Source organism: Oncorhynchus gorbuscha, linkage group LG13 (assembly GCF_021184085.1).
Source record: "Oncorhynchus gorbuscha isolate QuinsamMale2020 ecotype Even-year linkage group LG13, OgorEven_v1.0, whole genome shotgun sequence".
Lineage (NCBI taxonomy): Eukaryota > Metazoa > Chordata > Actinopteri > Salmoniformes > Salmonidae > Oncorhynchus > Oncorhynchus gorbuscha.
In genome coordinates this window covers 91,904,196-91,918,933 of record NC_060185.1, presented here as the reverse complement: position 1 = coordinate 91,918,933, position 14,738 = coordinate 91,904,196, and the positions used below count along the sequence as shown (strand labels likewise).

General features: G+C 33.8%; 1 protein-coding gene across 2 annotated transcripts in view; it reads right to left on the bottom strand.

Annotated features, from left to right (window-relative positions):
- The window catches only part of LOC123994190 (gamma-aminobutyric acid receptor subunit beta-2-like), a 99,317-nt gene extending 95,475 nt beyond the window's left edge, over positions 1–3,842 (bottom strand). For both annotated transcript variants that reach the window (XM_046296720.1, XM_046296721.1), the window contains exons 1-3: positions 3,707–3,842; positions 3,460–3,560; positions 2,634–2,701 (exon numbers count right to left, since the gene is read on the bottom strand). In XM_046296720.1, the coding sequence (XP_046152676.1) occupies positions 2,634–2,701; positions 3,460–3,560; positions 3,707–3,819 (282 nt within the window). In that variant the 5' untranslated portion in view covers positions 3,820–3,842. The remainder of the gene's footprint in view (positions 1–2,633; positions 2,702–3,459; positions 3,561–3,706) is intronic.
- Between the last annotated feature and the right edge of the window lie 10,896 nt (positions 3,843–14,738).

Sequence of the window (14,738 nt, the reverse complement as noted above, 5' to 3'; positions counted from 1 at the left end):
GGAAAGAAATGTGTGTGTTTTTTGCCAATTTTAACCGCACACATGTTGTTTGTGTACATGCATTTTATAATGTCGTATGTTTTACCCCCAACACCATTTTCCATCAATTTGTATAGCAGACGCTCATGCCAAATTCAGTTGAAGGCTTTATTGAAATCAACAAAGCATGAGAAGACTTTGCCTTTGTTTTGTTTTGTTTGGTTGTCAATTAGGGTGTGCAGGGTGAATACATGGTCTGTTGTACGGTAATTTGGTAAAAAAAACAATTTGACATTTGCTCAGTACATTGTTTTCATTGAGGATATGTACGAGTCTGCTGTTAATGATAATGCAGAGGATTTTCCCAAGGTTGCTGTTGACCCATATCCCCACGGTAGTAATTTGGGTCAAATTTGTCTCCACTTTTGTGGATTGGGGTGATCAGTCCTTGGTTCCAAATATTGGGGAAGATGCCAGAGCTAAGGATGATGTTAAAGAGTTTTAGTATAGCCAATTGGAATTTGTTGTTTGTATATTTGATAATTTCATTAAGGATACCATGTGTGGGATGTGTCCCCCCTCTCTCTCCCTGTCTTTCTGTATCTCTCTCTTTCTGTCTCTCTCTCTCTCTCTCTCTCTCTCTCTCTCTCTCTCTCTCTCTCTCTCTCTCTCTCTCTCTCTCTCTCTCTCTCTCTCTCTCTCTCTCTCTCTCTCTCTCTCTCAATCTCTCTCTCCATTCACTGTTCTGTTCATTATGTTGTGCACAGTTTTGTTACACACTGAGTGGCTGGCTCTCTCTCTCTCTGTGTTTCTCTGTGTCTCTGTGTGTCTCTCTCTCTCCCTCTCTCTCTCTGTTTCTCTCTCTCTCTCTGTTTCTCTCTCTCTCTGTCTCTCTATGTCTCTGTCTCTCAATCTCTCTCTCTGTCTCTCTGTCTCTCTGTCTCTCTCTGTGTGTCTCTCTCTCTCTCTGTCTCTCTCTCTCTCTGTTTCTCTCTCTCTGTTTCTCTCTCTCTCTCTGTCTCTCTCTCTCTCCCTCTCAATCTCTCTCTCAATTTACTGTTCTGTTCTGTTTTTTGATTTTTTTACAGATGAATGCAAGTGTATGTGGAATCAGAGTTTTGATGTAACATCACCCTGTAGAGAGATAAAGGTGGCTTCCATGGAAATCCAGGTCAGATACAGGGGGAGGGAGGTGAAGACAGGGGTGAAGAGGGGAGGAGGGAGGGGAATACTGGTTGACATCCCAGAGGACCCCCACAGCCCTTTCATCCTAGCTGCATCCTCTTTAACCAAAACTAGCTTCCACATCCCTTCCTCACAGGAAGTACTATGGTAATTCAGCTGATGATGTTTCTATCCAGGCCTACCAATAGCATTATAGTGATTCAGTACACATGGCCCACACAGGAATCAACCCCCACAACAACACACAACTCACTGAGTTTCCAGAATCAAGCCCCAACCAACCAAGCCATCTAAACCAACTAACATAACGCACTGTCTTACCACACAAATCTTATTTAGGGAAAAATGTACACTCAGATAAATGAAATGAAATCTTTGCAATAAAATCCACTGCAAAAACCATGTCAAATGCAACAATGAATCAAATATGAATTCAATTGCATAAGGAGAACAGAAGTGTCCCCTCTGAGCCTGCTCCAGAGCAAACCATTGATACAGTGTTTACATAAGATGCCTGTCTTATACAGAGAGAGATCCTCTTCATACCATGTCTGTGCACCTAGTGGTTTTCTCCAGCACGGAGACAGAGCCCCCCCCCCCCCAAACTGGGACCTCTATATAATACACTACTTTTGATCAGGGAACCATAGGGCTCTGGTCAATAGTAGTTCACTGTATATGGAATTTTTAAAAAGTAGTGCACTATATTTTGGAGAAGAGTAATTTGGGACGTAACCTTATCATTGTGTAGTGGAGCTCGATGAAATACCCAGGTGATTACCATCCTATGTCCAGGCATGCATTATTAACCACATGTCTACGTCATCACTCATGATCTGACAAGGGGGGGGGGGTTAATTTACGTAGCTGATGATGCGCTCCCCCTCTCGCTTCAAAGTGAAGTGAGGCTCTAGCAAGATAACTCTCCCAAAGGAGCGCGCGGCGCAATCACGTTGAAAATAAATTTGTATTAGGAGAGAAAAAGGAAATTGGGAAATATCTCTATTTTGCCCCTTCGTCTTCTTGACTTGACGTTATAACGCGCCGCATGTCAAATAAAATGATAGCAGTCCAGTAACTGAAAGACAAGACGCCAGAGCCTCGACCGTCCGTCTGCGCACGGATGTCAGTACAGGTGCGCCAGTGAGCGTGTGTTTTGAATTCAAATGGGAACCAGCACACATCCACCATCCATGGCCGGAAAAATGGTAAATGCAGAGCCTGAGACGGAGCTTGAGCCCACTGAACGATAGAACACTATTCAACACGAGAATCGATTCCATTATAGAATCAAACTATCATCAGGCTCCGCCACGTCGTTTACCATCATTTACCACAATGCAGAACGTGACATGCGTTAAGTGCCCTTTTCAAACATGGATGACAATGCGTTATAGGTTTCTCTATACGAATCTACTCAGCCAGGCATACTGAGAAACATATAAAGAGGATGATATTAATGCACGTACCATATTGACTTCAGACACCATGTCTATGCTGGCTATGTCTATATTCATCCCCACTGCCACCGGCGCACCTGTGAAGCGAAGAAAAAACAGGTTATTAACAAAAGGAGAAGAGGATTATTTCTTTACCTATTAGAAATAAGAATTTGGTGACCGTTATTCTAGAATGTGGTACCGTTATTCTAGAATGTGGTACCGTTATTCTAGAATGTGGTACCGTTATTCTAGAATGTGGTACCGTTATTCTAGAATGTGGTACCGTTATTCTAGAATGTGGTACCGTTATTCTAGAAGGTGGTACCGTTATTCTACCAGTAGGTTGCTGTCAATGACAGATCGACACGTTCTCTCATCAATATACATGATAAATGTTTTATCCAGTCTTAATGATTATCATCGTCAATTAAAATGGCTATAATCATCAGCGTCATCATTTGGAACTCCCTTGATGATTTTAGTTTCAGACAGAATGGTAGGCAACCAGAAGTTCAATAGGCTACCAGCTGCGAATAGAATCGATCGTCAAGTTAAGAGACCCTTCTTCTCCACACAGAATAGTCTAGCATGTCTTATTTCAACATTTGAAGGTGGTACATTGGTGGTACATTGCAAAACGGTTTTATTTGGATGGTAGGATATTACACTGTAATGTCACTGTAATTTGAGAGGTCGCCTAGTCTATGGATGGAGGCTTGATCATGGGGGGGGGGGTGTACCGGAGGTTTTTTGCAGCAAGTCATTAAACATGTATAGAGCACTGCGCGTCATAAATGGCAGCAAACATGACATTCATCATCTCGATTTGCTTTCCTTTTGTCTTTCTTCCTACCTCCAAAATCTGGCCTCAACCGAATGTCGTAGCCTTTCATCAGTCTGTCGACCGTGTCTTTAACCAGCGGCATATTACTGGGATCCCTCAGATCTTTGGCGCTGAGGGGAAAGACAGAACAGAAGGGGTCGGAACGCAAACACCTACTTAAAGACAAGATACAGCGGGAAGGCGCGTTAAATAGCAAAGGATACATGCCATGCAATGTAATTGAATAATGCGCGTAAAAACACACATTTTAATTTACCTTTGCGCACAGCAGATACAAGTAAAAAAGAACGAAAACGTTAAAATTCCAAAGTGGTTTTTCCTGAGCTTCCCCATCGTAACAGTTTTGATGCGAGTGAGGAGAACGCACATTCAACTTACTCCAGAAAGCTCCGATAACCCAATGAGGGGCGCATGCGTACATCCTACCAGAAGATCAAACACTGGCTAGTGATGATGGTGGATGAGCCGTTTCCATTGCTGAGAAACAAATTAAAGGGACAAGTGGATGGATGAGGGTAATGAAGAAACCATCTTATGTCATCCCGACCCGACCACTAGAACAGCCGAAGTACAATTAGTATCATTCCAGCATTATCCTTATATTGGCTCATGTTGATAGTTTAGAGAACTTTGCAATGAACAGTGCAAACCAATTAATGCAATCAATAGGATATAGTGTATTATATTAAAATCAATAGGATATAGTATATTATATTAAAATCAATAGGATATAGTATATTATATTAAAATCAATAGGATATAGTGTATTATATTAAAATCAATAGGATATAGTGTATTATATTAAAATCAATAGGATATAGTATATTATATTAAAATCAATAGGATATAGTGTATTATATTAAAATCAATAGGATATAGTGTATTATATTAAAATCAATAGGATATAGTGTATTATATTAAAATCAATAGGATATAGTATATTATATTAAAATCAATAGGATATAGTGTATTATATTAAAATCAATAGGATATAGTATATTATATTAAAATCAATAGGATATAGTATATTATATTAAAATCAATAGGATATAGTATATTATATTAAAATCAATAGGATATAGTGTATTATATATTAAAATCAATAGGATATAGTATATTATATTAAAATCAATAGGATATAGTATATTATATTAAAATCAATAGGATATAGTATATTATATTAAAATCAATAGGATATAGTATATTATATTAAAATCAATAGGATATAGTGTATTATATATTAAAATCAATAGGATATAGTATATTATATTAAAATCAATAGGATATAGTATATTATATTAAAATCAATAGGATATAGTATATTATATTAAAATCAATAGGATATAGTATATTATATTAAAATCAATAGCATATAGTGTATTATATATTAAAATCAATAGGATATAGTATATTATATTAAAATCAATAGCATATAGTGTATTATATATTAAAATCAATAGCATATAGTATATTATATTAAAATCAATAGCATATAGTGTATTATATATTAAAATCAATAGGATATAGTATATTATATTAAAATCAATAGGATATAGTATATTATATTAAAATCAATAGGATATAGTATATTATATTAAAATCAATAGGATATAGTATATTATATTAAAATCAATAGGATATAGTGTATTATATTAAAATCAATAGGATATAGTATATTATATTAAAATCAATAGGATATAGTGTATTATATTAAAATCAATAGGATATAGTATATTATATTAAAATCAATAGGATATAGTATATTATATTAAAATCAATAGGATATAGTATATTATATTAAAATCAATAGGATATAGTATATTATATTAAAATCAATAGGATATAGTATATTATATTAAAATCAATAGGATATAGTATATTATATTAAAATCAATAGGATATAGTATATTATATTAAAATCAATAGGATATAGTATATTATATTAAAATCAATAGGATATAGTGTATTATATTAAAATCAATAGGATATAGTATATTATATTAAAATCAATAGGATATAGTGTATTATATTAAAATCAATAGGATATAGTATATTATATTAAAATCAATAGGATATAGTATATTATATTAAAATCAATAGGATATAGTATATTATATTAAAATCAATAGGATATAGTATATTATATTAAAATCAATAGGATATAGTATATTATATTAAAATCAATAGGATATAGTATATTATATTAAAATCAATAGGATATAGTGTATTATATTAAAATCAATAGGATATAGTGTATTATATTAAAATCAATAGGATATAGTGTATTATATTAAAATCAATAGGATATAGTGTATTATATTAAAATCAATAGGATATAGTGTATTATTTTAAAATCAATAGCATATAGTGTATTATATTAAAATCAATAGGATATAGTGTATTATATTAAAATCAATAGCATATAGTATATTATATTAAAATCAATAGCATATAGTATATTATATTAAAATCAATAGGATATAGTATATTATATTAAAATCAATAGGATATAGTATATTATATTAAAATCAATAGCATATAGTATATTATATTAAAATCAATAGGATATAGTATATTATATTAAAATCAATAGGATATAGTGTATTATATTAAAATCAATAGGATATAGTGTATTATATTAAAATCAATAGCATATAGTATATTATATTAAAATCAATAGGATATAGTGTATTATATTAAAATCAATAGGATATAGTATATTATATTAAAATCAATAGGATATAGTGTATTATATTAAAATCAATAGGATATAGTGTATTATATTAAAATCAATAGCATATAGTGTATTATATTAAAATCAATAGGATATAGTGTATTATATTAAAATCAATAGGATATAGTATATTATATTAAAATCAATAGGATATAGTATATTATATTAAAATCAATAGGATATAGTATATTATATTAAAATCAATAGCATATAGTGTATTATATATTAAAATCAATAGGATATAGTATATTATATTAAAATCAATAGCATATAGTGTATTATATATTAAAATCAATAGCATATAGTATATTATATTAAAATCAATAGCATATAGTGTATTATATATTAAAATCAATAGGATATAGTATATTATATTAAAATCAATAGGATATAGTATATTATATTAAAATCAATAGGATATAGTATATTATATTAAAATCAATAGGATATAGTATATTATATTAAAATCAATAGGATATAGTGTATTATATTAAAATCAATAGGATATAGTATATTATATTAAAATCAATAGGATATAGTGTATTATATTAAAATCAATAGGATATAGTATATTATATTAAAATCAATAGGATATAGTATATTATATTAAAATCAATAGGATATAGTATATTATATTAAAATCAATAGGATATAGTATATTATATTAAAATCAATAGGATATAGTGTATTATATTAAAATCAATAGGATATAGTATCAATAGGATATATTAAAAAAATCAATAGGATATAGTGTATTATATTAAAATCAATAGGATATAGTGTATTATATTAAAATCAATAGCATATAGTATATTATATTAAAATCAATAGGATATAGTATATTATATTAAAATCAATAGCATATAGTATATTATATTAAAATCAATAGGATATAGTATATTATATTAAAATCAATAGGATATAGTATATTATATTAAAATCAATAGGATATAGTGTATTATATTAAAATCAATAGCATATAGTATATTATATTAAAATCAATAGGATATAGTGTATTATATTAAAATCAATAGGATATAGTATATTATATTAAAATCAATAGGATATAGTGTATTATATTAAAATCAATAGGATATAGTGTATTATATTAAAATCAATAGGATATAGTATATTATATTAAAATCAATAGGATATAGTGTATTATATTAAAATCAATAGCATATAGTATATTATATTAAAATCAATAGGATATAGTATATTATATTAAAATCAATAGGATATAGTATATTATATTAAAATCAATATGATATAGTATATTATATTAAAATCAATAGGATATAGTGTATTATATTAAAATCAATAGGATATAGTATATTATATTAAAATCAATAGGATATAGTGTATTATATTAAAATCAATAGGATATAGTATATTATATTAAAATCAATAGGATATAGTATATTATATTAAAATCAATAGGATATAGTATATTATATTAAAATCAATAGGATATAGTGTATTATATTAAAATCAATAGGATATAGTGTATTATATTAAAATCAATAGGATATAGTGTATTATATTAAAATCAATAGGATATAGTGTATTATATTAAAATCAATAGGATATAGTGTATTATATTAAAATCAATAGGATATAGTGTATTATATTAAAATCAATAGGATATAGTGTATTATATTAAAATCAATAGGATATAGTATATTATATTAAAATCAATAGGATATAGTATATTATATTAAAATCAATAGGATATAGTATATTATATTAAAATCAATAGGATATAGTGTATTATATTAAAATCAATAGGATATAGTATATTATATTAAAATCAATAGGATATAGTATATTATATTAAAATCAATAGGATATAGTATATTATATTAAAATCAATAGGATATAGTGTATTATATTAAAATCAATAGAATATAGTGTATTATATTAAAATCAATAGGATATAGTGTATTATATTAAAATCAATAGGATATAGTGTATTATATTAAAATCAATAGGATATAGTATATTATATTAAAATCAATAGGATATAGTGTATTATATTAAAATCAATAGGATATAGTGTATTATATTAAAATCAATAGGATATAGTGTATTATATTAAAATCAATAGGATATAGTGTATTATATTAAAATCAATAGGATATAGTATATTATATTAAAATCAATAGGATATAGTATATTATATTAAAATCAATAGGATATAGTATATTATATTAAAATCAATAGGATATAGTGTATTATATTAAAATCAATAGGATATAGTGTATTATATTAAAATCAATAGGATATAGTGTATTATATTAAAATCAATAGGATATAGTGTATTATATTAAAATCAATAGGATATAGTGTATTATATTAAAATCAATAGGATATAGTGTATTATATTAAAATCAATAGGATATAGTGTATTATATTAAAATCAATAGGATATAGTATATTATATTAAAATCAATAGGATATAGTATATTATATTAAAATCAATAGGATATAGTATATTATATTAAAATCAATAGGATATAGTGTATTATATTAAAATCAATAGGATATAGTATATTATATTAAAATCAATAGGATATAGTATATTATATTAAAATCAATAGGATATAGTATATTATATTAAAATCAATAGGATATAGTGTATTATATTAAAATCAATAGAATATAGTGTATTATATTAAAATCAATAGGATATAGTGTATTATATTAAAATCAATAGGATATAGTGTATTATATTAAAATCAATAGGATATAGTATATTATATTAAAATCAATAGGATATAGTGTATTATATTAAAATCAATAGGATATAGTGTATTATATTAAAATCAATAGGATATAGTGTATTATATTAAAATCAATAGGATATAGTGTATTATATTAAAATCAATAGGATATAGTGTATTATATTAAAATCAATAGCATATAGTGTATTATATTAAAAATCAATAGGATATAGTATATTATATTAAAATCAATAGGATATAGTATATTATATTAAAATCAATAGGATATAGTATATTATATTAAAATCAATAGCATATAGTGTATTATATATTAAAATCAATAGGATATAGTATATTATATTAAAATCAATAGGATATAGTGTATTATATTAAAATCAATAGGATATATTAAAATCAATAGTATTATATTAAAAAATCAATAGGATATAGTATATTATATTAAAATCAATAGGATATAGTGTATTATATTAAAATCAATAGTAGTATATTATATTAAAATCAATAGGATATAGTGTATTATATTAAAATCAATAGGATATAGTATATTATATTAAAATCAATAGGATATAGTATATTATATTAAAATCAATAGGATATAGTATATTATATTAAAATCAATAGCATATAGTGTATTATATATTAAAATCAATAGGATATAGTATATTATATTAAAATCAATAGCATATAGTGTATTATATATTAAAATCAATAGCATATAGTATATTATATTAAAATCAATAGCATATAGTGTATTATATATTAAAATCAATAGGATATAGTATATTATATTAAAATCAATAGGATATAGTGTATTATATATTAAAATCAATAGCATATAGTATATTATATTAAAATCAATAGGATACCATGTATTTATATTAAAATCAATAGGATATAGTATATTATATTAAAATCAATAGGATATTATATTAAAATCAATAGGATATTATATTAAAATCAATAGGATATAGTATATTATATTAAAATCAATAGGATATAGTGAATTACATACAGTATTATACATTTGTCAGACTCACACAAATTTAAAGTCAACAAAGTTTGTGTCAAAAGTTGTGACAATCATTATAACTTCTCATAAGACGTTGGTAGCAAGACGTTAAATCATTAAATGGACAGACTCACATAAAGTCAAACTAGAGGATAACATTAATAAAACGTATATTAATTATATAAAAACATTACAATAATAACAACAATAGCCATCATTTGTCTTGCACATCATGTGTTTAGAATGAAGGAGGGGGACAACGCCATTGGAACCCCTTCCAATTAAAACCGGTCTGAAAATGTTTACCTTGTACATACAGTGGGGCAAAAAAGTATTTAGTCAGCCACCAATTGTGCAAGTTCTCCCACTTAAAAAGATGAGAGAGGCCTGTAATTTACATCATAGGTACACTTCAACTATGACAGACAAAATTAGAAAAAAAATATCCAGAAAATCACATTATAGGATTTTTTATGAATTGATTTGCAAATTATGGTGGAAAATAAGTATTTGGTCAATAACTAAAGTTTATCTCAATACTTTGTTATATACTCTTTGTTGGCAATGACAGAGGTCAAACATTTTCTGTAAGTCTTCACAAGGTTTCCACACACTGTTGCTGGTATTTTGGCCCATTCCTCCGTGCAGATCTCCTCTAGAGCAGTGATGTTTTGGGGCTGTTGCTGGGCAACACAGACTTTCAACTCCCTCCAAAGATTTTCTATAGGGTTGAGATCTGGAGACTGGCTAAGCCACTCTAGGACCTTGAAATGCTTCTTACGAAGCCACTGCGCGGCGCTGGGCAGACTGGCGGCGCTGGGCGGACTGGGGGCACTGGCGGCGCTGGGCAGACGGGGGGCACTGGCGGCGCTGGGCAGACTGGCGGCGCTGGGCAGACTGGGGGCTGTGGCGGCGCTGGGTAGACTGGGGGCACTGGCGGCGCTGGGCAGACTGGCAGCACTGGTGGCACTGGGCAGACTGGCAGCACTGGTGGCACTGGGCAGACTGGCGGCGCTGGGCAGACTAGCGGCGCTGGGCAGACTGGCGGTGCGGGCGGTGCTGGGCAGACTGGCGGCGCTGGGCAGACTGGCAGCACTGGTGGCACTGGGCAGACTGGCGGCGCTGGGCATACTGGCGGCGCTGGGCATACTGGTGGCGCTGGGCAGACTGGCGGTGCTGGGCAGACTGGCGGCGCTGGGCAGACTGGCGGCGCTGGGCAGACTGAAAGATCTGGCTGCTCCATGCTGACTGTCGGCTCTGGCTGCTCCACGCTGACTGGCGGCTCTGGCTGCTCCACGCTGACTGGAGGCTCTGGCTGCTCCATGTGGGCTGACAGCTCTGGTGGCTTCTTACAGACTGGCAGCTCCTTGCAGACTGACAGCTCCTTGCAGACTGGCAGCTGCTTGCAGACTGGCAGCTCCTTGCAGACTGGCAGCTCCTTGCAGACTGACAGCTCCTTGCAGACTGACAGCTCCTTGCAGACTGACAGCTCTGGCTGCTTCATGCAGACTGACAGCTCTGGCTGCTCCATGCAGACTGACATCTCTGGCTGATCCATGCAGACTGACATTGTGGTCCTTCTGTAGCTCAGTTGGTAGAGCATGGCGCTTGTAACGCCAGGGTAGTGGGTTCAATCCCCGTGACCACCCATACGTAGAATGTATGCACACATGACTGTAAGTCGCTTTGGATAAAAGCGTCTGCTAAATGGCATATATTATTATTATTATATTATCTCTGGCTGCTCCATGTGGGCTGACATCTCTGGCTGCTCCATGTGGGCTGACAGCTCTGGCGGCTTCTTACAGACTGGCAGCTCCTTGCAGACTGACAGCTCCTTGCAGACTGACAGCTCCTTGCAGACTGACTGCTCCTTGCAGACTGACAGATCCTTGCAGATTGGCAGCTCCTTGCAGACTGACAGCTCCTTGCAGATTGACAGCTCTGGCTGCTTCATGCAGACTGACATCTCTGGCTGCTCCATGCAGACTGACATCTCTGGCTGCTTCTTACAGACTGGCAGCTCCTTACAGACTGACAGCTCCTTGCAGACTGGCAGCTCCTTGCAGACTGGCAGCTCCTTGCAGACTGGCAGCTCCTTGCAGACTGACAGCTCCTTGCAGACTGACAGCTCCTTGCAGACTGACAGCTCTGGCTGCTCCATGCAGACTGACATCTCTGGCTGTTCCATGCAGACTGACAGCTCTGGCTGCGCTGAACAGGCGGGAGACTCCGGTAGCGCAGGAGAGGAGAAAGGCTCTGATAGCGCTGAACAGGCGGGAGGCTCCGGTAGCGCAGGAGAGGACAAAGGCTCTGATACTGCTGAACAGGCGGGAGGCTCCGGTAGCGCAGGAGAGGAGAAAGGCTCTGATAGCGCTGAACAGGCGGGAGGCTCCGGTAGCGCAGGAGAGGAGAAAGGCTCTGATAGCGCTGAACAGGCGGGAGGCTCCGGTAGCGCAGGAGAGGAGAAAGGCTCTAGCTGCGCTGATCAGGCGGGAGGCTCTGGCAGCACCTGTTCCACCTTTGGGCGGCTACACTCCCCTGGTTTAGCCCAGGATCCTCTCCCGTCGAGGATTTCCTCCCATGTCCAGAAATCCTTATTTCGCATCTCCTCTTTGGGCTGCTCCTGCCTGTTGACACGCTGCTTGGTCCGTTTACGGTGGGTGATTCTGTAACGGTTTTCTAGGTGTGGTGAAGGAGAGTCGGACCAAACTGCAGCATGTAGATTGCGATCCATGTTTAATGAACAAAAAACGTAACACGAATCTAAAACACAAACACCACAAAACAAAGAACGTAACGAAAACTGAAACAGCCTATACTAGTGAAAACTAACATAGACAGGAACACTAAGGACAATCACCCACGACAAACTCAAAGAATATGGCTGCCTAACTATGTTTCCCAATCAGAGACAACGATAAACACCTGCCTCTGATTGAGAACCACTCCAGACAGCCATAGACTTTGCTAGATCACCCCACTAGCTACAATCCCAATACATACACACCAAAACCCCAAGACAAAACACACCACAATACAATAATAATAATAATAATATATGCCATTTAGCAGACGCTTTTATCCAAAGCGACTTACAGTGATGTGTGCATACATTCTACGTATGGGTGGTCCCGGGGATCGAACCCACTACCCTGGCGTTACAAGCGCCATGCTCTACCAACTGAGCTACAAAAACCCCATGCCACACCCTGGCCTGACCCAATACATGAAGATAAACACAAAATACTTCGACCAGGGCGTGACAGAGCAGCTCAATTCATTCCCTCAATTCAAACACTGCTGGCTATGACCAATAGCCTCGTAGTCCTAAATATAATAAAACATCCAGTTATTACATCCAATTCTAAATCTGATCCCCTGAGTGTTTTAAAGAGGCTACACAAACACAGCAGCCGTTGAAATATCACATCAAATAGAAAATACAAATAAATACAATATAAAATACAAGGTAATCCCCAGGTTCTGTGCATGCAGTGTTTTCATAGGCCTATCTATGTACTATGAATCATATTTTAAAGCCCCGCACGCAGTCTTTTTCATTTGATTTTCAAAATCACCACTGTACGTCTAGTAAAATCACTGTGTGTATTTATTTCATGAAAAAAACTGCACATATATTTTGTAGCATTTATTTCGATGAGCCTCCTTTTTATTCTATTGAAACGCTCAGTCTGTTCGTGCGGTCGTGTTGATACAAAATGACATGGATTTACATACACAATCCTGATTGGCAGATAGGATTGTCTAGAAGAGAGAGAGAGAGAGAGAGAGAGAGAGAGAGAGAGAGAGAGAGAGAGAGAGAGAGAGAGAGAGAGAGAGAGAGAGAGAGAGAGAGAGAGAGAGAGAGAGAGTGAGAGTGAGAGTGAGAGAGTGGGAGAGAGAGAGAGAGAGAGAGAGAGAGAGAGAGAGAGAGAGAGAGAGAGAGAGAGAGAGAGAGAGAGAGAGAGAGAGAGAGTGAGAGAGTGGGAGAGGGAGAGAGAGAGAGAGAGAGAGAGAGAGAGAGAGAGAGAGAGAGAGAGAGAGAGAGAGAGAGAGAGAGAGAGAGAGAGAGAGTGAGAGAGAGAGAGAGAGAGAGAGAGAGAGAGAGAGAGAGAGAGAGAGAGAGAGAGAGAGAGAGAGAGAGAGAGAGAGAGAGAGAGAGAGTGAGAGTGAGAGAGTGGGAGAGAGAGAGAGAGAGAGTGAGAGAGTGAGAGGGAGAGGAGAGAGAGAGAGAGAGAGAGAGAGAGAGAGAGAGAGAGAGAGAGAGAGAGAGAGAGAGAGAGAGAGTGAGAGTGAGAGTGAGAGGGGAGAGAGAGAGAGAGAGAGAGAGAGAGAGAGAGAGAGAGAGAGAGAGAGAGAGAGAGAGAGAGAGCCTAGCCCTCTTACCCCTTCAAAGTAGGAAGATGCATATGCAAATAAAAGATGACTGGTCATTGGTCAGAATAATCCGATCAGATTGTGATGCCATGCTGTGGATAAAACATTCCGTAGATGTGGTAAAGGAGTCAACGGAACGCATTGCCGCACATTCAACAAATCTGACCTAACGAAGTGTATATTCGTCAAATTCGTCTTGATTTATATATTATAACAGGCCCACAATGTGATTAGTTATGTCCGATTTGGATACATTTGGCTGTTTTCGCTGCATGACATTTAAAAAATAGTCCCTTTTCAGGTTTAGAAGAAGTGATTGCTAAATGCTAACTTCTGTTTGTTTAAGCTGGTAGCATAGCTAGCATACAGAAATCTGTGGTGGAAGGCAAAGTCATTTTTAACTGTAATGTAGTTGATTGGT